The 23,958-nt window shown below is 44.0% G+C and overlaps 2 protein-coding genes across 5 annotated transcripts in view; one reads left to right on the top strand and one right to left on the bottom strand.

Moving 5' to 3' along the window:
• Positions 1-1,005: 1,005 nt before the first annotated feature.
• On the bottom strand, positions 1,006-22,935 carry SCRN3 (secernin 3). 4 transcript variants are annotated; one of them, XM_056535638.1, is made up of 8 exons: positions 22,799-22,935; positions 13,055-13,224; positions 10,389-10,570; positions 10,099-10,298; positions 8,267-8,479; positions 6,914-7,076; positions 3,921-4,101; positions 1,006-2,162 (listed from the first exon to the last, which is right to left on the bottom strand). In XM_056535638.1, the coding sequence occupies exons 2-8, from the start codon at positions 13,208-13,210 to the stop codon at positions 2,016-2,018; spliced, it is 1,242 nt and encodes a 413-aa protein (XP_056391613.1). In that variant the 5' UTR covers positions 13,211-13,224; positions 22,799-22,935; the 3' UTR covers positions 1,006-2,015. The 4 variants fall into 4 exon arrangements, with proteins under 4 accessions (XP_056391613.1, XP_056391612.1, XP_056391614.1 ...); XM_056535637.1 differs by lacking the exon at positions 22,799-22,935 and adding an exon at positions 22,320-22,466; XM_056535639.1 differs by lacking the exon at positions 22,799-22,935 and adding an exon at positions 22,304-22,462 and having other exon boundaries at positions 8,267-8,476.
• Positions 22,493-23,958, top strand: part of CIR1 (corepressor interacting with RBPJ, CIR1) — a 45,735-nt gene continuing 44,269 nt past the window's right edge. The window contains exon 1 of the mRNA XM_056535640.1: positions 22,493-22,773. Within this exon, the coding sequence (XP_056391615.1) occupies positions 22,702-22,773 (72 nt within the window). The 5' untranslated portion in view covers positions 22,493-22,701. The remainder of the gene's footprint in view (positions 22,774-23,958) is intronic.

Here is a 23,958-nt window from a genome sequence, read left to right as displayed (position 1 = left end):
GCGTGGCAATACAACTAAGCTTTGGCTCAGCCATACCTGACTGGGGACATAGGAGCACTAATCAGAAGGCAAGGACGGTAAGGGCCCTCCCGCCGTCCTCTCAGCTAATCGGGACATCACGATTTCACCGCAATGGTCCCGATCAGCTCCGCTGAGCTGCTGGGATATAGTTTTTTTTTTTCTTTTAACATTACAGACGCCGCAATCAACTTTGATTGCAGCATCTAAAGGATTAATGACTGGCATCGGCCCGATCGGCAATGTCCGGCATTAACCCTGGGTCCTGGCTGCTGATAGCAGTCAGGCCCTACCAAGTTTGAAGCGTGCTCAGCTCGTGAGCACGCTTCAAACCCTGGTAATGGGACCAGGGCGTACAGGTAAGCCTTATGTCCTCAAGTACCAGGAGGGCATACCCATACGTCCTGCGTCCTTAACGCGTTAAATCTGATCCAGATCTCTGCAAAAATAACATTTTCCAAACAACTTCCCAGGATTTAGACATCTTTTAATCACAACAGCACTTGTAATACAGTTTTTGTACTTAAGGCAACATTTCCCAACCAGGGTGCCTCCAGCTGTTACAAAACAACAACTCCCAGCATGCCTGGACAGCCAAAGGCTGTATAGTTGTAGTTTTGTAACAGCTGGAGGCACTCTGGATGGGAAATACTGTCTTAAGGCCTAAGTGACACTGGACTAAGGGTCACCAATGATGACTACAAAGCAAGTTAATTATGGAAACATTTTTCATGCCCAAGAAAAAAAACAGGATGGTGGATGTTGGTTAAAGAGTAAGTACAATTTTTTTTTTTTACTATCATGCAGCAAAAAGCATGATAGTCATTTGTCGCATGCTTAAAAATTTGATATGCAAATACCTTATCTGAGCAGCCATTGCCCTGTTCCGTAGAGCCTCCTGCTTAAATAAGCACTGTCATATCCCAAAACTTTTTATATGTTGTTTCTGATGAAAATGAAGGACCTTTTGTAATATGGTTGTTTAAATTATTATTATTTTTTTATATTTAATAAACAAAACTGCTCCTGAAAATCCCACCACTAGGGGTCCCTAGGACACTAACCAGTCCTGCAGCAGCATCAGGCTTGTCCATGAATCATAGAAAAGAGATGACTCGTGGACAAGGCTGCATAAGCAGGTACACCAATCACCTTCCCCTGAGAGGATTTCTAACACTGTGAGCTAATGGAAAGAGGGATTTTTATAATAAATATAGGTGACAGAGGCATAAAAATTAAATGTACATGGTCAGGATTAGGTACTGAGTAACATTTATTTATTTTTTGTGGGATCTGACAGATACGCTTAATCTCATAGCTAACCATGCTGGCGCAAGACCCAGTGCTATTACATTTCTATGGTACTGGGTCTCGCGTTGCTACGGTTATCTAGGAGAGGAGTAGGAGGCTCCAGCTCATCGCTGTTTAATGGTTGCCTGGATGCGGTATTTACTATGGGAATTTTTTAAGGGGTACTACAGTGAAATTTTTTTTTTTTTTAAATCAACTGGTGCCACAAAGTTACACATATTTGTAAATTACTTATATTAAAAAAATCATAATCCTTCCATTACTTATCTGCTGCTGTATACTACTCTTTTTGAACTTCCTTTCTGTCTGACCACAGTGCTCTCTGCTGACACCTCTGTCCATGTCAGGAACTGTCCAGAGCAGGATAGGTTTGCTATGGTTCCTGACATTGACAGAGGTGTCAGTAGAGAGCACTGTGCACAGACAGAAAAGAAAATCAAAAAGAAAAGAACTTTCTCTGTAGTATACAGCAGCTGTACTGGAAAGATTAAGATTTTTTTTTTTTAATAGAAGTAATTTACAAATCTGTATAACTTTCTAGCAGCAGTTAATTTAAAATAAATTGTTTTCCACCGGAGTACCCCTTTAAAGCATGCCCTGTAGAAAATGCTTAGGGCTACACAATAGTAATTTTCCCAAAAAACTTTTATATGTGAAGCGTCACAATTCAACATTAGCAAAACCTTTTACATATACAGGTTCATTTCCTCTTCAACACAGCTGGCAAATAGCATGGTCAGTCCTGAGTGGTCAGTAATGCCATCTTTCAAGAAATGTTCTACCTCCTCAAGTTTATTCTTTTCTAGATTCTTCATCTTTTTTAGCAACTCATTCTGTAAAACAAATATATTTCAGATCCATTGTACACTTCCACTCTCCCCCCCCCCACCCCACCCCAATTTTTTTTTTTAATAAATCTACCCTAAGTCCATAAAAAAGGAAAGTTGAGGACTGAGCTGAGCATTAAAATAGGTTTTCCAACAATTGCAAGGGATAGCATTTTTTTAAAGGGGTACAACGGTGCCAGAACGTAATACAGATTGTAAATTACTTCTATTTTTAACCCTTCCAGGGTTAGTGATGTCATCCCACGCCCCCTCCATTCATGTCTATAGGAGGGGGCGTGACGGCTAGTACGTAGCTGTCACGCCTCCTGCCATAAACATGAATGGAGAGGGTGTGGCGGCTGTAGTCAGTCATCCAGCACAGAACAGGTGCCGCACCAGAGATCGTGGGGTTCCCAGCGGTGGGACCCCCCGCAATCAGACATCTTATCCCCTATTCTTTAGATAGGTGATAAGAGGTTTTTCGCCAGAGTACCCCTTTAAAGCATTACTGTCATTAGTAAGAAAAAAAAAAAATGCTCAAGTGAGTGTAGTAATGACAAACTTGCTCCTTTCCTCCCCCCTCCCTTGTTATGAGTTCTGCACAAAATTTTTACATTAGCAAAGCTTTGTGCCTAAAGTGTCTATATAAATCTAATGCAGCCATGATAACAGATATGGTGCAAGTACACAAGAAATAAGTTCATAAAATTAAAAAAGTTGCTTCTAACAACAGTAACACTTTAAATAGAGCTATGGTGTAATATCCTGCACAGAGGTGTTCCTGGGAGACAGTTTCTGTACTTTTGTTTTATAGGTCCAGGAGGTCAATGACCCACTGATCATAATGTTATGGCATTTCATAGTGATACACCATAATATTGTATGATGGAAATACCACTACCAAAACTATCTAGAAATCAGATCATTTCTTTAATCTGAATAAGGTCAGTTTCACACAAGCGTTTTACATGTGTATTTTTTGCGTCAGTATTAAAAGAGGTACTCCAGTGGAAAAAAATGTTTTTTTAAATCAACTGGTGTCAGAAAGTTAAACAGATATGTAAATTACTTCTATTAAAAAAATCTTAATCCTTCCAGTATTTATCAGCTGCTGTATGCTCCACAGGAAGTTCTTTTCTTTTTGAATTTCCTTTCTGTCTGACCACAGTGCTCTCTGCTGACACCTCTGTCCATGTCAGGAACTGTCCAGAGCAGGAGAAAATACCCATGGCAAACCGCTCCTGCTCTGGACAGTTCCTGACATGGACAGAGGTGTCAGCAGAGAGCACTGTGGTCAGATTGAAAAGCTATTCAAAAAGAAAAGAACTTCATGTAGAGCATACAGCAGCTGATGAATATTGGAAGGATTAAGATTTTTAAATAGAAGTAATTTACAAATCTGTATAACTTTCTGGCACCAGTTGATTTAAAAAAAAAAAAAATGTTTTCCACTGGAGTACTCCTTTAAGGACTCAAATGTCAGCATGACTGTGTTTTAGATGACCCATGGTCAGGCCGGGACTGCAAAAATACACTTGTAATATGCCTTTTGAACCCAGCTTCATTAGAATTCCAGGAACTGAAATGTCTGCAGAAAATCTGAATTTACTCTAAAAAGTAACATAGGTGTAGACTGACTGATCGCTGCTGCATAAAACAGACAGCTGCTAAAAATGTTTCCAACAAATCTGCCAAGAGAATTCACCCCTACAACACTAATATAATGTACCTCTGTTTAGTCATCCCAGATGGATTACTTTGTACCTGTGATGTCTCCATGGACACAAGACCATCTTCGTGTTTCTTATACAGTTCATGTCTCCTGTCAGGCTTTGTTTGGAATCTTGGCTTCAGTCTGACGGGATCGTCTGCCCCAAGTGAGGGTGAAGCTGTTCTCACAAAGTGTTCAATCTGAGGCACAAAGATGAATGGCTTGAAAACAGACCTAGGAAAAAGAAATCAGTAATATTGTAAGTAAAGAGAACTAAGCTTAGCCGGGGTACTCCGGTGGGGACATTTTTTTTATTTTATTTTTTATTAACTGGTGCCACAAAGTTAAACAGATTAGCAAATTACTCCTAGTTAAAAAGCTTAATCTTTCCAGTACTTATCAGCTGCTGTATGCTCCACAGGAAGTTGCATTTCGTTCTGGAATTCTTTTCAGTCTGACCACAGTGAAATGCAACTTCCCCTGTAGCATACAGCAGCTGATAAGTATCGGAAGGAATAAGATTTTTAAACACCGGTAGATGTCATTTACAGATCTGTTTAACTTTCTGGCACCAGTTGATTTTAAAAAGGGTTTTCCACCGAAGTACCCCTTTAAAGGGGTTAGCCAGGAATAGAAAAGCACAGTTAATTTTTCAAAAACAGCTCCACGTCTGTCTCCATGTTGGGTATAGTTTTACAACTTGGCTCCATTCACTTGAATGGAACTGAGCTGCAGAACCACACCCAACCTGGAGACAGATGGGGAGCTGTTTCTGAAATTAAGTAGCTTTGATTTTCTATTCCTGGATAACCCTTTTAAAAAGGTTTTTTTCCTGACATTTTGATTGCTGACCTATATACATGATAGACCATCAATAGCTGATCGGCATGGTGCCGACACCTGGAACACCTGCCAATCTGCTGTTCGGCATTCCACACTATACAGTGAATGGGGCCAGAAGCCCTGTGCTGTTTGTATAGTGGTGGTGCTGGGTAACTACAACTCGGCTCACATTTACTTACCAGCACTACCACTTTACAATAAACGGCCCCCTGCTGAACAGGGATTTATGGCCTATCACGTGTAGAAGCCATCAATAAAAAAGTCCTGGAAAAACCCTTAGTCTCATCCAAAAACAGTGATTGCATATTGGTACTCTATGCCGCCACTTTATGATCCCTACCAATTGTAAAAATGAGGGGAGCGCAAGGCTGGTGTAGCACTCTCTTGCCCTTCTGAGTTCCTCCCTGCACAGCAGTGCCTGACCACCCAGCTGTGCAAAGAACTACAGTCGGCTTCATTCACTTTAACAGGGCTGTGTTGCAGTTTTTTGCAGTCGGGTGGTCAGGAGACTGTGCAGGAAAAATTAAGTGAAGGGGCGCAGTGCTGACCCAGCCCTACACCCCACGTATTCTCAACATATACCCTAGTAATAGGTCATTATTTTATGGGATGGAAAAAATCTCTATAAACCTAAAGGATTTTTTTCTGTAAGAGCAGTGTAACACTCATCCAAATGCTGTCATGGTTATTTTTAACCCCTTAAGGACCAGGGGTTTTTCCGTTTTTAGCACTTTCGTTTTTTCCTTACCTTTAAAAAATCATAACCCTTTCAATTTTGCACCTAAAAATCCATATTATGGCTTATTTTTTGCGCCACCAATTCTACTTTGTAATGACGTCAGTCATTTTACCCAAAAATCTACGGCGAAATGGAAAAAAAATCATTGTGAGACAAAATTGAAAAATTTTTGTAACTTTTGGGAGCTTCTGTTTCTACGCAGTAAATTTTTCGGAAAAAATTACACTTTATTCTGTAGGTCCATATGATTAAAATGATACCCTACTTATATAGGTTTGATTTTGTCGCACTTCTGAAAAAAATCATAACTACATGCAGGAAAATGTATACGTTTAAAATTGTCATCTTCTGACCCCTATAACTTTATTTTACCGCGTATGGGTCGGTATGAGGGCTCATTTTTTGCGCCATGATCTGAAGTTTTTAGCGGTACCCTTTTTGTATTGATCGGATGTGTTGATCACTTTTTATTCATTTTTTCATGATATAAAAAGTGACCAAAAATACACTCTTTTGGACTTTGGAATTTTTTTGCGCGTACGCCATTGACCGTGCGGTTTAATTAATGATATATTTTTATAATTCAGACATTTCCGCACATATGTTTATTTACACTTTTTTTTTTTATGGGAAAAGGGGGGTGATTCAAACTTTTAATAGGGAAGGGGTTACATGATCTTTATTCACTTTTTTTTGCAGTTATAGCTCCCATAGGGACCTATAACACTGCACACACTGATCTTTTACATTGATCACTGGTTTCTCATAGGAAACCAGCGATCGATGATTCTGCCGCTTGACTGCTCATGCCTGGATCTCAGGCACTGAGCAGTCATTCGGCGATCGGACACCAGGAGGCAGGTAGGAGACCCTCCTCGTGTCTAACAGCTGTTCGGGACGCCGCGATTTCGCCGCGGCGATCCCAAACAGCTCCCTGAGCTAACCGACATGGTTCCACTTTCACTTTAGACGCAGCGTTCAACTTTTAACGCCGCGTCTAAAGGGTTAATAGCGCACGGCACGGCGATCACTGCGGCGCGCTATTAGCCACGGGTCCCGGCCGTTGTTAGAGGCCGGGCCCGACCCGCGTTATAGAAAGGGAAAGGACTCAGGACGTACCAGTACATCCTTGGTCCTTAAGGGGTTAAAGAGATTTTCCAGTTTTATGAAAACACAAAAGTACAGAACATTGTTAGGATTGTTTCAAATTTAAATCCAGTCACTGATTTACCCCCCCTACCTAATCCTTGTCACCTTCTGGTTCAGCGCTGCAGGGTAAAGTAGGGATGGTACTTTCTGACTCTATTCTATAGGTACAAATTATATAATTGTATGATCATTCTAATTTCAATTATATTGTATTGACAACTATTATCCATTTTTTCTAATCTTACAGTAGAGAAAAAAAAAATCATACTGGCATACTGTAGTTTACTTTGTAGCTCCCACATACAGATGACCTACCTGGCAGGGTCGGGGGTACCGGTAAAGAAGTGGCAGCATGGCTGGTTTGGATCCTGTGGCAGAATTGAGACCATGCTTCCAGTTGTCATAAATCCACCCTCCATGTTAATCCCACTTGGCTTGTCGGAGAGAATTTCAATCATTGTTTCGGCTGTCATGTTTCCTAAAAGATATATATTTAAACTTTAAAGGGGTTATCCAGGAATAAACTTATATATATATATATATAATATATATCTATATATATATATATATATATATATATATATATCTATATCTCTCTCAACTGGCTCCAGAAAGTTAAACAGATTTGTAAATGACTTCTATTAAAAAATCTTAATCCTTTCAGTACTTATGAGCTTCTGAAGTTAAGGTTGTTCTTTTCTGTCTAAGTGCTCTCTGATGACACGTGTCTCGGGAAACGCCCAGTTTAGAAGAGGTTTGCTTTGGGAATTTGCTTCTAAACTGGCCGTTTCCCAAGACAGGTGTCATCAGAGAGGATTTAGACAGAAAAGAACAACCCTAACTTCAGAAGCTCATAAGTACTGAAAGGATTAAGATTTTTTGATAGAAGTAATTTACAAATCTGTTTAACTTTCTGGAGCCAGTTGATATATTAAAAAAAAAATTTTCCCTGGATAACCCCTTTAATATTGGCTGCATACTATTATAGCAGTATTTACATCTGTAAGGATGTCAGTCTATACCAGTGTTTCCCAACCAGTGTGCCTCCAGCTGTGGTTGGAAAGGCTATACCAGTGCTTTCCAAACAGTGTGTCGCCAGTTGTTGCAAAACTACAACTCCCAGCTTGCCCGGACAGCCAAAGGCTGCTGGGAGTTGTAGTTTTGCAACAGCTGGGGACACACTGGTTGGAAAACATTGGTCTAAACCAGTGGTCTTCAACCTGCGGACCTCCAGATGTTGCAAAACTACAACTCCCAGCATGCCCGGACAGCCAAAGGCTGCTGGAAGTTGTAGTTTTGCAACAGCTGGGGACACACTGGTTGGAAAACATTGGTCTATACCAGTGGTCTTCAACCTGCAGACCTCCAGATGTTGCAAAACTACAACTCCCAGCATGCCCGGACAGCCAACGGCTGTCCGGGCATGCTGGGAGTTGTAGTTTTGCAACATCTGGAGGTCCGCAGGTTGAAGACCACTAGTCTATACAATACCTTACCCTTTACATAGAGTAAAATTGAAACATCTAAATTTAATCATTTATACTGCAGATGTAGTTTATATATTGCATTTGTAGTTGTGAAAGTCCTGTAAAAAAAACAAAAAAAAAACGCACAACGCATTGGTTGGTAAAGGAAGGAATGATCAGAAGACCCTATTCTGTTACTCGCCTTTATTTTTCCTGAGCAGTTTGTATCCTTCACAAAATCTGTCCCCAGAAGATGAAGATCTAGATGGGTTGAAATAGGAATATACAGCTGCAAAATTAAATTCTTTTCTTCCGTCCCACCAGCCTTTAGTCTTAGCATATTCCCTCATGGCAGGGTGTTCACGATCAATCTTGGTGGTGATGGACAGGTTGTTGGATATATTCTTTATACCTTCTGTGGAAGAATAAAAGATCAGTAGGTGCACTTAAATGGGTATTCCAAAATTTGCTAAAACAACACTATGCTGCAGGAGCGGGGAGAATAGAAAAAAATAAAAATAAAAAAAAAAGGCATACTTAGCCTCGGTCCCTCTATGGTCCCCAAAATCTTCCCTAGACAATTGCTGCGGTGTCCCATCTTGGCCAGTTATAGGCTCAGCTGGCATGTCCTCCACCAAGCGCTCATTTTGGAAACATAGAGAAGATCAGAGGAGGAAAATGGAAGCCGTGTGGGACAAGAGATAGGTAAGTAAGGCTGCATTCACATCTCGTTTTCACTGTATGGGTGCCGGATCCGGCTGGGGGAGGGGACAACTGGGCGCCCCCGTACCCCAGCCGGACCAGCGCTGAAATCCAATAACTTTAATGAGCCGACTGGAGTCAAATGATGACTCCGGTCAGCTCATTTTTGACCCGTATCCGGTTTCCTGACCGGACTGGTATACTACGGTTTTAGGTCCGGTCACAAAATCGGATATGGGTCAAAAATGAGCCGACCGGCTCATTAAAGTAAATGGATTTCAGCACTGGTACGGCTGGGGGACGGGAGCGCCCGGTTTTCCCCTCCCCAGCCGGATCGGGCACCCGTACAGTGGAAACGAGGTGTGAATGCAGCCTAAGTCTACTTTTATTTTAATTTTTTCACTATTCCTCCACGCCAGCAGCATAAGTTTTTTTGTTGTTTTTTGTTTCTTTTGTTTTTTTTTTAGGCAAACACTGGAATACCCCTTTAAATGGTATCTGTCGACGAGACATGTCAAACGTTTTGACCGGTCAGGGTCTGAATATTCATTACAAGAACAAGCAGGGAGAAGTGCGCGCTTAATGTGTTCTCTCCCAGCTGGGTCACGTGACCTGGATGGACATACAATTTATGTCTATAGGCTTTTCCAGGTCTCATAGACATAAAGTGAAGAGAAGAGCCCCACATTTTAAAGTTATCACCTATCCACAGAACCTGATTGTTAGGGGTCCAACCACTGGGACAAAAGCTGCAACACATTCTCAATTCACTCTCTATAGGACTTCAGAAGATTGCCGACTATAACACTTGGCTATGTTTGGAAGTCTCATAGCAAGGGAATGGAACCTTGTACATTAATGATGCAGGGCAGGGAGGGAGGAGGCTTGCATGCTGCATCTCAGCACCACCTCTATGACACTTAAATATATAACATGATTTAACAACTTTGTAATCCGCTAAGAGACAGGTATCATTTGTTTAATCTCCAGCTTTCTGACCACGACATACAGCTGACAGATTCCCTTTAATATTCACATAAGGGCCCTTTTAAAGGCAATCTGTCAGTTCTAGATTATGCTTAGATGTCAAAAATGCTCCTCCCTCCCTGCCTTGACTGATTGGCGTGTGTGAGCTAGTGCTGGAAGCCAAGCCCTGTACATCAATCAATAAAAGCAGAAGGGGGCAGGGAGGAGACATGCATCCTGCAGCTCAGCACAGCCTCTTTGACACTTAAGCTCTGAGCATAATTTAGAGCTGGCAGATTCCCTTTATTAAACATCAGATAGATGTCTTTCAAGAATAACTAATTAAAAGGTGAAAGTTAAAATTACCATCTACTTTCTCTGCAGCCCAGTACTGTCCAGCCGTCTCCAGGATCCATGCTTCCTTCCTGTCTGCTATGAGGAAGCTGTTGTGATAAGTAAAGGACATTGGACTCTCCATACAGTTGCCCCCTTGACCGTATTTTTCTAACAAGCCAATGATCACATCCAGGGCACCTTCAGCCGTGTCTGCCCTCTCCAAACCTAGCCTAGAAGGGACAAAGGTTATTTACTAACAAAAAAAAAAAACTCTGTTTACCAATTTAACATATATATATGTAAAATGTTACTTTCCCAACCTTACAAGATCCATGCCCAGAAGCGCTTCTTTATCATCAATTTCTTCTTTCCCCCAAACTGCTTCATTTCCGATACATACACCCAATTCATTGGCTCCCATTTCAGCTCCCCAGAGCCAAGATGGCCGACTTAAAACCACTGCGTGGGTCTTCTCTGCTTGTTCAATTTCAATGTAAGTGCACTTAAGGCAAAATGAATAAAAGTCAACAAATCAACCTATAAATAACACACAGTATCAGAGTAAAGTTCCACATGTGATTTTTATAATATATAATTGCAATGGATTCTGTTTTTCATGTCATGAAGAAGGGCTTTATGTGGTCCCAAAATGCATTGTAGTTTTTGGTCTGTGTGTGTAATATATATATATTTTTTTTTACCCTTGCACACCTGGACAGGGGCCACTCTACAAAGATTACAAGCAATGAAGCAAGTGAGCTTAAATTGCTCTTTTAGTTATCAAATGTGATTTTTTTACACTGTATTAATTCGTAATTCTAAGAACAAGGTAAAAAAAGATATCCTGCCTATACCAGGAAACCATCAACAAGCTGGTACAATGGTTTGGACATTGGAATACTACCAACTCAGTTCATAACTAACAACAATAAGAAGAATGACTTACCAAAAGACAATGATATGTTGCAAAGAGGTGCTGACCACTTAACCCCTTAAGGACTCAGGGTTTTTCAGTTTTTGCACTTACGTTTTTTCCTCCTTACCTTTTAAAAATCATAACCCTTTCAATTTCCCACCTAAAAATCCATATTATGGCTTATTTTTTGCGTCACCAATTCTACTTTGCAGTGACATTAGTCATTTTACCCAAAAATTCACGGCGAAACGGAAAAAAAAAATCATTGTGCGACAAAATCTAAGAAAAAACGCCATTTTGTAACTTTTGGGGGCTTCCGTTTCTACGCAGTGCATATTTTGGTAAAAATGACACCTTATCTTTATTCTGTAGGTCCATACGGTTAAAATGATACCCTACTTATATAGGTTTGATTTTGTCGCACTTCTGGAAAAAATCATAACTACATGCAGGAAAATGTATAAGTTTAAAAATGTCATCTTCTGACCCCTATAACTTTTTTATTTTTCCATGTACAGGGCGGTATGAGGACTCATTTTTTGCGCCGTGATCTGAAGTTTTTATCGGTACAATTTTTGTTTTGATTGGACTTTTTGATCACTTTTTATTCATTTTTTAATGGTATAAAAAGTGACCAAAAATACGCTTTTTTGGGGCTTTGGAATTTTTTTGGGCACGTACGCCATTGACCGTGCGGTTTAATTAATGATATTTTTATAGTTCGGACATTTACGCACGCGGCGATACCACATATGTTTTTTTTTTTTTTTTTTACACGGTTTTATTTTTTTTATGGGCAAAGGGGGGTGATTCAAACTTTTATTAGGGAAGGGGTTAAATGACCTTTATTAACACCTTTTTTTAATTTTTTTTGCAGTGTTATAGGTCCCATAGGGACCTATAACACTGCACACACTGATCTCTCATGCTGATCACTGGCGTGTATTAACACGCCTGTGATCAGTGTTATCGGCGCTTGACTGCTCCTGCCTGGATCTCAGGCACTGAGCAGTCATTCGTCGATCGGACAGCAAGGAGGCAGGTAAGGGCCCTCCCGGTGTACTGTAAGTTGTTCGGGACGCAGCCATTTCACCGCGGCGGTCCTGAACAGCCCGACTGACTAGCCGGGATACTTTCACTTTTGAAGCGGCGGTCAGCTTTGACCGCCGCTTCTAAAGGGTTAATACCGCACATTGCTGCGATCGGCGATGTGTGGTATTAGCCGCGGGTCCCGGCCGTTGATGAGCGCCGGGACTAATGCGATGTGATTGCGGGAGCCGGCGCAGGACGTAAATATACGTCCTGCGTCGTTAAAGGGGTACTCCCATGGAAAACTTTTTTTTTTTTTTTTTTTTATCAACTGGTGCCAGAAAGTTAACCAGATTTGTAAATTACTTCTATTAAAGAATCTTAATCCTTCCAGTACTTATTAGCTGCTGAATACTACAGAGGAAATGGTTTTCTTTTTGGAACACAGAGCTCTCTGCTGACATCATGATCACAGTGCTCTCTGCTGACATCTCTGTCCATTTTAGGAACTGTCCAGAGTAGGAGAAAATCCCCATAGCAAACCTATGCTGCTCTGGACAGTTCCTAAAATGGACAGAGGTGTCAGCAGAGAGCACTGTGGTCATGATGTCAGCAGAGAGCAGTGTTCCAAAAAAGAAAACCATTTCCTCTGTAGTATTCAGCAGCTAATAAGTACTGGAAGGATTAGGATTTTTAATAGAAGTAATTTACAAATCTGTTTAACTTTCTGGCACCAGTTGATTTAAAAAAAAAAGTTTTCCATGGGAGTACCACTTTAACCATTCATATCAGTGTTTTCCAAACCAGTGCGCCCTCAGCTGTTGCAAAACTACAATTCCCAGCATGCCCGACATGCTGGGAGTTGTAGTTTTGCAACAGCTGGAGACACATTGGTTGGGAAACACTGATCTACATTAATATTATAGAACTTTCATGCCTATGTAACTTCATTACTTTGTAACACATTTCGATATTTAATTTCATTGTTAATAAATCATATTACGATTCCATTTAAAGCAAATTGGCAAAGAATTGTTCTACCTCTAGTTTCTCTCCTGGTTCATAAGATTGTCCTGGGAAATATACAACCTCCTGTACTTCATCACTTGGTCTGTCGGAGTTTTTTCCGAAAATAATTCTGTTGCCGACTGTTGCAGGTGGAAGAGCAACAAAGGTGTCACAGGAGCAGGGTTCCATGTTGGCACTACGGTCTGAAGGGACAGAAAGAAGAAAAATAATAAAAAAATATATATCAGAACTTTACAAATGTCTATCCTGCTTCCAGCTATTAGTGTGTGTTTCCATTCAGTTTTTTTCATGTTGTTTTTGAAGTCAAGCTGAATGATAAATACCGTATTTATCGGCGTATAACACGCAATTTTTAGGCTAAAATTTTTAGCCTAAAGTCTATCTGCGTGTTATACGCCGATAAGTCGCTGCAGTTCAATGATTTAAAGCGGGCGCTGCCGGCTTCTCTGCCCCTGCCTATACTGGGGTCCAGAGACTGCCGGCGCCACTGCCCCATTACCTCCCCCCAAGGCGCAATGATGAGTGACGCAACGTCACTTGTCATTGCATAGCGCATAGCAACGACGCATAGACGCCACACTGGAGCCAGAAGCAGCGCGGACCCGACCCCGGCAACAGGTAATCATAAAACCGGGGATAGGTGAGGCAATGGGGCAGCGGCGTCGACGGCAGGGGGAGAGAAGCGGCGGCAGCAGCGCTCTAGACCCCAGGAAAGGCATGGGGAGAGAAGCGGGCAGCGACGGCCTCTCTCCCCCTGCCTTTCCTGGGGGCTTCTGCGGGGTCAGAAACAGTGTATCGGGGTATACATATGCACACACATGCACACTCATTTTACCAAGGATATTTGGGTAAAAAACTTTTTTTACCCAAATATCCTTTGTAAAATGAGGGTGCGTGTTATAGGCCGGTGCGTGGTATACCCCGATAAATACGGTAGATGCAAGTGTAAAGGAAAGACTGAGACTTTGCTTTTTTTTTCCAATCCAGTTTTGAGTTTGCATCAACAATTTTAACCTGTGAGCAGTCTTACAGGGGTTATCCAGGAATAGAAAAACAGAGATAATTTCTTTCAGAAACCACTCCCCATCTGTCTCCAGGTTGGGTGTAGACAGCTCAGTTCCATTGAAATGAATGGAGCCAAGTTGTGATACCACACCCAAAGTGGAAAAAGAAGTAGAGTAGAGCTGTTTTTGAAAGTAATTGGCTCTGTTTTTCTATTCCTGCATAACCCCTTTAAAGTGGTACTTCAGGATAGAAGAACGTATCCCCTATCCGCACGGGGTCCCTGCTCTCTGCATGAAAAGAGGTATGTCGACCATCGCATGAAGCTGCATCCGACACGTCCCCTCCATTCAGCTCTATGGGAGAGCTGGAGATACCCGAGTGCAGCGCTCCGGTGCTTCCATAGAGATGCATGAAGGGCGCGTGTTGGCCACCACTTTGTGCGGTGATCGACATGCCCCATTCAGGGTGGGGGGGGGGCCTTCTGACACTCATCCCTATCCTTAGGATAGGAGATACATTTTTCTATCCTGGAGTACTCCTCTAAAAGAGTACCTGTCACGATCTTGTTTAATGTTATAATCCTCCCAGTTCACTGCCCCCATCATGATAAACAACCCCCTGCCTTTATTTTTATAATTTTTTAGTTTTCTACCTTGATATTGCTCTGTATTTTCTGCTTAGTCACATTCACAGACTGGGAAGGGGCGTTCCCCAGCAGGCATGACATCATCTGAAGCCATACAGGGGAAAACTTCCTCCCTCACTCTGCTACACACAGCTCAGAGCAGTTCAGTGCATGATGAGCTATGATTGGCTAAGGCTGAACACACCCCCTCAGCACTCAGACAGCATTTCCTGATTTTGGACTTCTGCCAGGCCAGCAGCAGTCCAAAGTCTGTGCAAGAGATGGGAGGGGGTTGCTCTGGGACAAGTAGGGAGACACCTAGTGGTAGTTTCTTTAAACACAAATAAAAACAGAAAAATTCATTTTTTTAAACAAGTAGTTTTTTTTAAACTAGTACATTAGAAAGATTTTTTTATTTATAATGAGTGCAATAGCAAAAATTTGTTTTAATAACAGTGCCCATTTAATGACTGACTGCTAAAAAGTGTCGAGATGGGATAGGCAACTAAAATGCTTTAAAGGGGTACTCCGCCCCTAGACATCTTATCCCCTATCCAAAGGATAGGGGATAAGATGTCAAATCGCTGCGGTCCCGCTGCTGGGGACCCCCGGGATCCCCGCTGCGGCACCGCGCTATCATTACAGCACAGAGCAAGTTCGCTCTGTGCGTAATGACGGGCGATACGCGGGACGGAGCAGCGTGACGTCATGGCTCCGCCCCTCGTGACATCACGGCCCGTCCCCTTAATGCAAGTCTATGGGAGGGGGCGTGACGACCGCCACGCCCCCTCCCATAGACTTGTATTGAAAGGGGCGGGCCGTGACATCGCGAGGGGCGGAGCAGTGACGTAACGATGCTCCGGCCCCTGTACCGCCCATCATTACGTGCAGAGCGAAATCGCTCTGTGCTGTAATAGCGGGGTGCTGCAGCGGGGATCCCGGGGCTCCCCAGCAGCGGGACCGCGGTGATCTGACATCTTATTCCCTATCCTTTGGATAGGGGATAAGATGTCTAGGGGCGGAATACCCCTTTGGGGACTGTTCTCCTACCCCCCCCCCCTTCCCCGTTTAAAGTGCAGATCATGTGAACAACAAAAATCCCTGCCTGCAGAACCTTTGACACTACTAATGTGATGTGAAAATTGCCTGTTTGCCTTAGGTATTTGGAAAGCTCCCAATGGATACAGCAAAGACTCATGGACCCCAATAAACTCAACAAATGCCCGAAACTGCATTTTTTGGTGGGTATTGTGTTTTACTGATGCATAGAAAGGTGCAGAACTCAGTACTATTCTATAGAGCAGGAAAAAAATGTATACGAGGCAGCATCACAAGAATTCTCTGAATGACAGATGCTACAAAATGGCGTCCCTCATAACTATGCAGCGAAGGTAAACTTTATATTACCGTATTTTTCGCCATATAAGACGCACTCAATTTTAAAGGAGGAAAATCTAGAAAAAAAAGAAGATTCTGAACCAAATACAATGTAAAGTATAGGACAGTGATCTTCAACCTGCAGACCTCCAGATGTTGCAAAACTACAACTCCCAGCATGCCCGGACAGCCAACGGCTGTCCGGGCATGCTGGGAGTTGTAGTTTTGCAACATCTAGAGGTCCACAGGTTGAAGACCACTGGTATAGGAGGTAATACTCATGTGTCCCCGCCAATCCGGACCCGTCACCGCTGCCCTGGATGTCGCCCTCCATCACTGTCGCCGCGTCCCCGGGGTGTCCCCGTCGCTCCGGAACGTCTCTGCTGCCTGGGATCCTCGCTCTCAGTCGCCGCCATCACGTCGCTATGCACGCCGCTCCTACTGGATGATGGGACGGCGTGCGCGACGACGTGATGACAACGAAGGAGAGCGCCGGCCATGCAGGGGATCCCGGCACGGAGCAGATCAGACACCGAGGAGGCAGGTAAGGTCCCTCCCGGTGTCTTATAAGCTGTTCGGGATGCCGCGATTTCACCGCGGCGGTCCCGAACAGCCCCACTGAGCAGCCGGTTTAGTTTCACTTTCACTACAGACGCGGCGGTCAGCTTTGATCGCCGCGTCTGAAGGGTTAATACAGGGCATCACCGCGATCGGTAATGTCCTGTATTAGCCACGGGTCACGGCCGTTGATGGCCGCAGGGACTGACCCGATAGGACAGGGTTTTAATGCAGGCAAAATGTGTATTTGCCATATAAGACATGCCCCCCCCCCCCCCCACCAGTTTGGGGAAGAAAAAGTGCGTCTTATACGGCGAAAAATACGGTAATATTATAAAAGCAAAGCTTCGCATTAGCATCTTTCTGTAAAAGTATAAGTGGCACTGAGACAAGATAATAGGCCAAATTATATATGAGACAGTGTTCGGGTGCATTTACACCACATTTTAGCTATACCGTATCAGTTTTGTTGCCAGAGTAAAAACCATTGCAGACACCGGTTTTTAGTCCTGGAACAAAACTGCATAAGGTCCAAAAATCTGTCGCTAGCTGACTCCTTCCGGTCCATTGAAGTAAATAAGATATGGCAATGGACGGTTTTTAAATTCTCCCGTGGGATGCAGCTGCTATTTAGCCAAAATGTGGTGTGAATGCACCCTTATATAAGCTGTATGTAGCAAATGTGTGTGTGGCACTGTTAATCACAACACTGCAGCATTGTGCATGTTTGTAAATACCTTGAACTTTCAGCAATGCTCTTTGCTGCCATCTGCTGGTGTATTTTACAATTGCACTAAGTAGATTCCTATGTCACTTTTTACTATGTCCCCCCACAGATAAACCTACACCAGCTGCCTCAGGGGTGATGTGTGGCTGGCAGTGACTTAAAGAGTCAAAACTTTTAATATATTGTTCCTTGTGTTATTAGTAGACACTTTCCCATTCACTTGCTTTTAAAATTATCAACATAAATATGTTTAAAATGTAATCTAAAAAAACAACCACTAGGTGGCGCTGTTCTGTTCCCTGCCACAATTAATACATTGAGTTCGGCATCCTCCCGGACTGGCAGGAGTCTGACCTCAGGAAGAGTTTCTCTGCACTGAGCTTGATTGACAGCTGCACAGAGAGTGAAAGCTCCACAGTCTCTATGAGGAGTCCAAATACAGGAAGTGAGGGTGGACACGCGGGGCTCTGCGCACTGAGGACACGCGGGGCTCTGCTACACACAAACACACATTTTATACACAGCTCTGCCACACACACACACACACATTTTATACACAGCTCTGCTACACACACACACACACACACATTTTATACACAGCTCTGCTACACACACACACACACACATTTTATACACAGCTCTGCTACACACACACACACACACACATTTTATACACAGCTCTGCTACACACACACACACACACACACACATTTTATACACAGCTCTGCTACACACACACACACACATTTTATACACAGCTCTGCTACACACACACACACACATTTTATACACAGCTCTGCTACACACACACATTTTATACACAGCTCTGCCACACACACACACACACACACACACACATTTTATACACAGCTCTGCTACACACACACACACACACACACACATTTTATACACAGCTCTGCTACACACACACACACACATTTTATACACAGCTCTGCTACACACATACTAGGGATTTTTTAGGGCCGATACCGATAATCGGTGCAGGTTAGGGCCGATAGCCGATAACTTATACAGATATTCCGGTATAAGTTATCGGCTATTTAACCCCCTGCGACACCGCTGCAGATCATTGATTTAAAGCGGGCGCTTTAAATCAATGATCTGCAGTGGCTTTTGCGGGGCCATAGGCCGCCGCCACCACCACCCGCTTCTCTCCCCTACCTGCCAGGGTGCTCCGGGCCATCCATCCATCGTTCCTGTAGTGTCCGGGGGCGTTCCGGGTGGAGGGTGGTCCGGTCCAGGCTGTCCTTCTCCGGCGGGCCTCTTCTGCACTCCGGGCAGGCTCCGGCCTAGTACGCTGCATAGACGTCGCTGCGCAGTGACGCCCGTGCGCAGCGACGCACCTGACGTCACGGCGTAGCGGCGTCTATGCAGTGTACTAGGCCGGAGCCTGCCCGGAGTGGAGAAGAAGACCGTGGGAGAAGAAGGACAGCCCGGACCGGACCACCCTCCACCCGGAACGCCCCCGGACACTACATGAAGGAAGGATGGCCTGGACCACCCCCATTACGGGTAAGTTTAATTTTTTTATTGATTCGGAGGGTGGGGGAGGGGCCCGACCGGTATAGCGGTATGAGAAAAAATCCATACCGGTATACCGCCTAGCAGATAAGTGCCAAGATAACTGCCGATACCGATAATGCCCAAAATCGTGATTATCGGCCGATAATATCGGCCATACCGATAATCGGTCGATCCCTAACACACACACACATTTTATACACAGCTCTGCTACACACACACACACACACACATTTTATACACAGCTCTGCTACACACACACACACACACACATTTTATACACAGCTCTGCCACACACACACACACACACACACACATTTTATACACAGCTCTGCTACACACACACACACACATTTTATACACAGCTCTGCTACACACACACACACACACACACACACATTTTACACAGCTCTGCTACACACACACACACACACACACATTTTACACAGCTCTGCTACACACACACACATTTTATACACAGCTCTGCTACACACACACACACACACACATTTTATACACAGCTCTGCTACACACACACATTTTATACACAGCTCTGCTACACACACACACATTTTATACACAGCTCTGCTACACACACATTTTATACACAGCTCTGCTACACACACACACACATTTTATACACAGCTCTGCTACACACACACACACACACACATTTTATACACAGCTCTGCTACACACACACACACACATTTTTACACAGCTCTGCTACACACATTTTATACACAGCTCTGCTACACACACACACTACATACACAGCTCTGCTACACACACACACACACACACCACATACACACACTACATACACAGCTCTGCTACACACACACACACACACACTACATACACAGCTCTGCTACACACACACACACTACATACACAGCTCTGCTACACACACACACACTACATACACAGCTCTGCTACACACACACACTACATACACAGCTCTGCTACACACACACACACTACATACACAGCTCTGCTACACACACACACACTACATACACAGCTCTGCTACACACACACACACTACATACACAGCTCTGCTACACACACACTACATACTGCTACACACACACACACTACATACACAGCTCTGCTACACACAGCTCTGCTACACACACACACACACTACATACACAGCTCTGCTACACACACACACACACTACATACACAGCTCTGCTACACACACACACACACTACATACACAGCTCTGCTACACACACACACACTACATACACAGCTCTGCTACACACACACACTACATACACAGCTCTGCTACACACACACACACACTACATACACAGCTCTGCTACACACACACACACTACATAAACAGCTCTGCTACACACACACACACACTACATACACAGCTCTGCTACACACACACACACACTACATACACAGCTCTGCTACACACACACACACACACACTACATACACAGCTCTGCTACACACACACACACACACTACATACACAGCTCTGCTACACACACACACACACACACACACACTACATACACAGCTCTGCTACACACACACACTACATACACAGCTCTGCTACACACACTACATACTGCTACACACACACACACACTACATACACAGCTCTGCCACACACACACACACACTACATACACAGCTCTGCCACACACACACACACACACTACATACACAGCTCTGCCACACACACACACACACACACACTACATACACAGCTCTGCTACACACACACACTACATACACAGCTCTGCTACACACACACACTACATACACAGCTCTGCTACACACACACACACTACATACACAGCTCTGCTACACACACACACACACTACATACACAGCTCTGCTACACACACACACACACTACATACACAGCTCTGCTACACACACACACTACATACACAGCTCTGCTACACACACACACACTACATACACAGCTCTGCTACACACACACACACACTACATACACAGCTCTGCTACACACACACACACACACACTACATACACACACACACACTACATACACAGCTCTGCTACACACACACACACACTACATACACAGCTCTGCTACACACACACACACACTACATACACAGCTCTGCTACACACACACACACACACTACATACACAGCTCTGCTACACACACACACTACATACACAGCTCTGCTACACACACACACACACACACTACATACACAGCTCTGCTACACACACACTACATACTGCTACACACACACACACACTACATACACAGCTCTGCCACACACACACACACACTACATACACAGCTCTGCTACACACACTACATACACAGCTCTGCTACACACACACACACACACACTACATACACAGCTCTGCTACACACACACACACACTACATACACAGCTCTGCTACACACACACACACTACATACACAGCTCTGCTACACACACACACACTACATACACAGCTCTGCTACACACTACATACACAGCTCTGCTACACACTACATACACAGCTCTGCTACACACACAAACACAGCTCTGCTACACACACTACATACACAGCTCTGCTACACACACACACTACATACACAGCTCTGCTACACACACACTACATACACAGCTCTGCTACACACACACACACACACTACATACACAGCTCTGCTACACACACACACTACATACACAGCTCTGCTACACACACACACACACACACACTACATACACAGCTCTGCTACACACACACACTACATACACAGCTCTGCTACACACACACACACACACACACTACATACACAGCTCTGCTACACACACACACACACACACATACACAGCTCTGCTACACACACACACACACACATACACAGCTCTGCTACACACACACACACACACATACACAGCTCTGCTACACACACACACACACATACACAGCTCTGCTACACACACACACATACACAGCTCTGCTACACACACACACACATACACAGCTCTGCTACACACACACATACACAGCTCTGCTACACACACACATACACAGCTCTGCTACACACACATTTTATACACAGCTCTGCTACACACACATTTTATACACAGCTCTGCTACACACACATTTTATACACAGCTCTGCTACACACACATTTTATACACAGCTCTGCTACACACACATTTTATACACAGCTCTGCTACACACACACATTTTATACACAGCTCTGCTACACACACACATTTTATACACAGCTCTGCTGCACACACACACACTACATACACAGCTCTGCTACATACGTCACAAATGCTGCTGTATGCACATTTCGTACACAGCTCTCCTATACAACAAGGGACAGCATATCTTTACATTCTGCAGCTTTCATGGCATGCTGGGACTTGTAGTTTCAAAAAAGCAGCGATACACAGCAGAACCCCCCCCTACCCTATAAGGTGCTCACGTTCTGACACTTCACATAATCAAGGAGAACCCGGGACTTGACTTCTCCCATTCACGTGACTGATCACGATCACATGACATCATCAAAGGTCCTTTAGCCCGTTAGGAGGTGACTACGACTAAAAAAAAAAATCCTGGCCCCTCCCATCAACATAACTGATCACGTAATCGTGACATCATCAAAGGTCCTTCATCCGGTTAGGCGCTAACTACGACTACAAGCCTTTGGCTCCTCCCTCCAGTAAGAACACGTGATCGTGACATCATCAAAGGTCTTCTAGCTCGCATCTTGCTGATGGAGTTTGTGTGTTGTTGGCGCAGGTAGAGATCGCCTTTATATGGTGTCTGTGTAAGCGGGGCTCCTCCGGGGAAAGTCGGCCGCCATGGGGAAGTCATTCGCTAACTTCATGTGTAAGAAGGATTTCCATCCTGCTTCCAAATCCAACATAAAGAAGGTAAGAAGCGAGTGCGCAGAATCACCCCGAGGATGTGTCCGGACTGTTTATCATCCACTATACAGTCCTTCTACACCAGTGTTTTCCAAACAGTGTGTCTCCAGCTGCTGCAAAACTACAACTCCTAGCATGCGCGGGCAGCTGTTGGCTGTGCTGACCTGCTGGGACTTGTAGTTTTACATCAACTGGAGGCACTCTGAAAATGAAGCTTTTCCGGGTTTCGTGGGCCCACGTGACTTTAGTCATCCAGTCAGAGGCTTTGAACTCGGTCATGTGACCCTACAGGACTTTTGGGGGGAGATTTATGAATACCTGTCCAACGCGGTGTGTGTCTACTGGAGAGATTTATCAAAACTTGTGCAGAGGGAAAGTGGTGCAGTTGCCCATAGCAACCAATCAGATCGCTTCTTTCATGTAACAGAGGCCTTTCTTGTGAAAGTGATCTGATTGGTTGCTATGGGCAACTATACCTCATAAATCTCACCCCCCCTTAGTGTCTCTTCACATGGTGGGATTCCACCTGTAATGAAATCCCAAGACACTTCTATGGGATTCCGCACTCCTGTTGACACTTCGGAAATCCCCCTTGCGGGATTTCCGAAGTGTCAACAGGAGTGCGGAATCCCATAGAAGTGTCTTGGGATTTCATTTACGGTGGAATTTCGATGGAGGAGATTGTGCCGTGTCATGGCAAGACTAAGAATCCAGTAGACCTGAAACGCGTCGGCGTTACCTGTCCTGTACCTTTTTATCACTTGTTGACGAAGCAATAAAAGTTCCTTTTTATATCGCACCCAAGAAGTTGGAATATTTTCTTCTTTGCACCATATATATCTTCCGGGTTGGAGGCGATGGCTGCCCTGTCTGTGCTCGGGTGTTTGGCGAGTGGGGGTGGGAGCTGTTAAAGCGCAACTGTCATGAAATCTGGGTGCAATAACCTGCACACAGCCTTGGTACTATGTGCATAGCAATGTTTTTACCTGATATTTGCAGGATTTCATGACCCCAAAAGAATGCTTTTGATCAAAGCCGCTGACGGTCGGATAGGTGTGGCGCGAGGTATGCGATGCAACGCCCATCCCCTGTATGTCAGCGCAGGGACCGCTGTGTGATTGATTGACACACAGGTTCCAGCGCATGCGCCCTTCAGCTAATCTAACGTGCGCGCCGCGGCGTGTCATCCAG

This window comes from Hyla sarda, chromosome 8, assembly GCF_029499605.1.
Source record: "Hyla sarda isolate aHylSar1 chromosome 8, aHylSar1.hap1, whole genome shotgun sequence".
Lineage (NCBI taxonomy): Eukaryota > Metazoa > Chordata > Amphibia > Anura > Hylidae > Hyla > Hyla sarda.
This window is presented reverse-complemented; position numbering and strand designations above follow the sequence as displayed.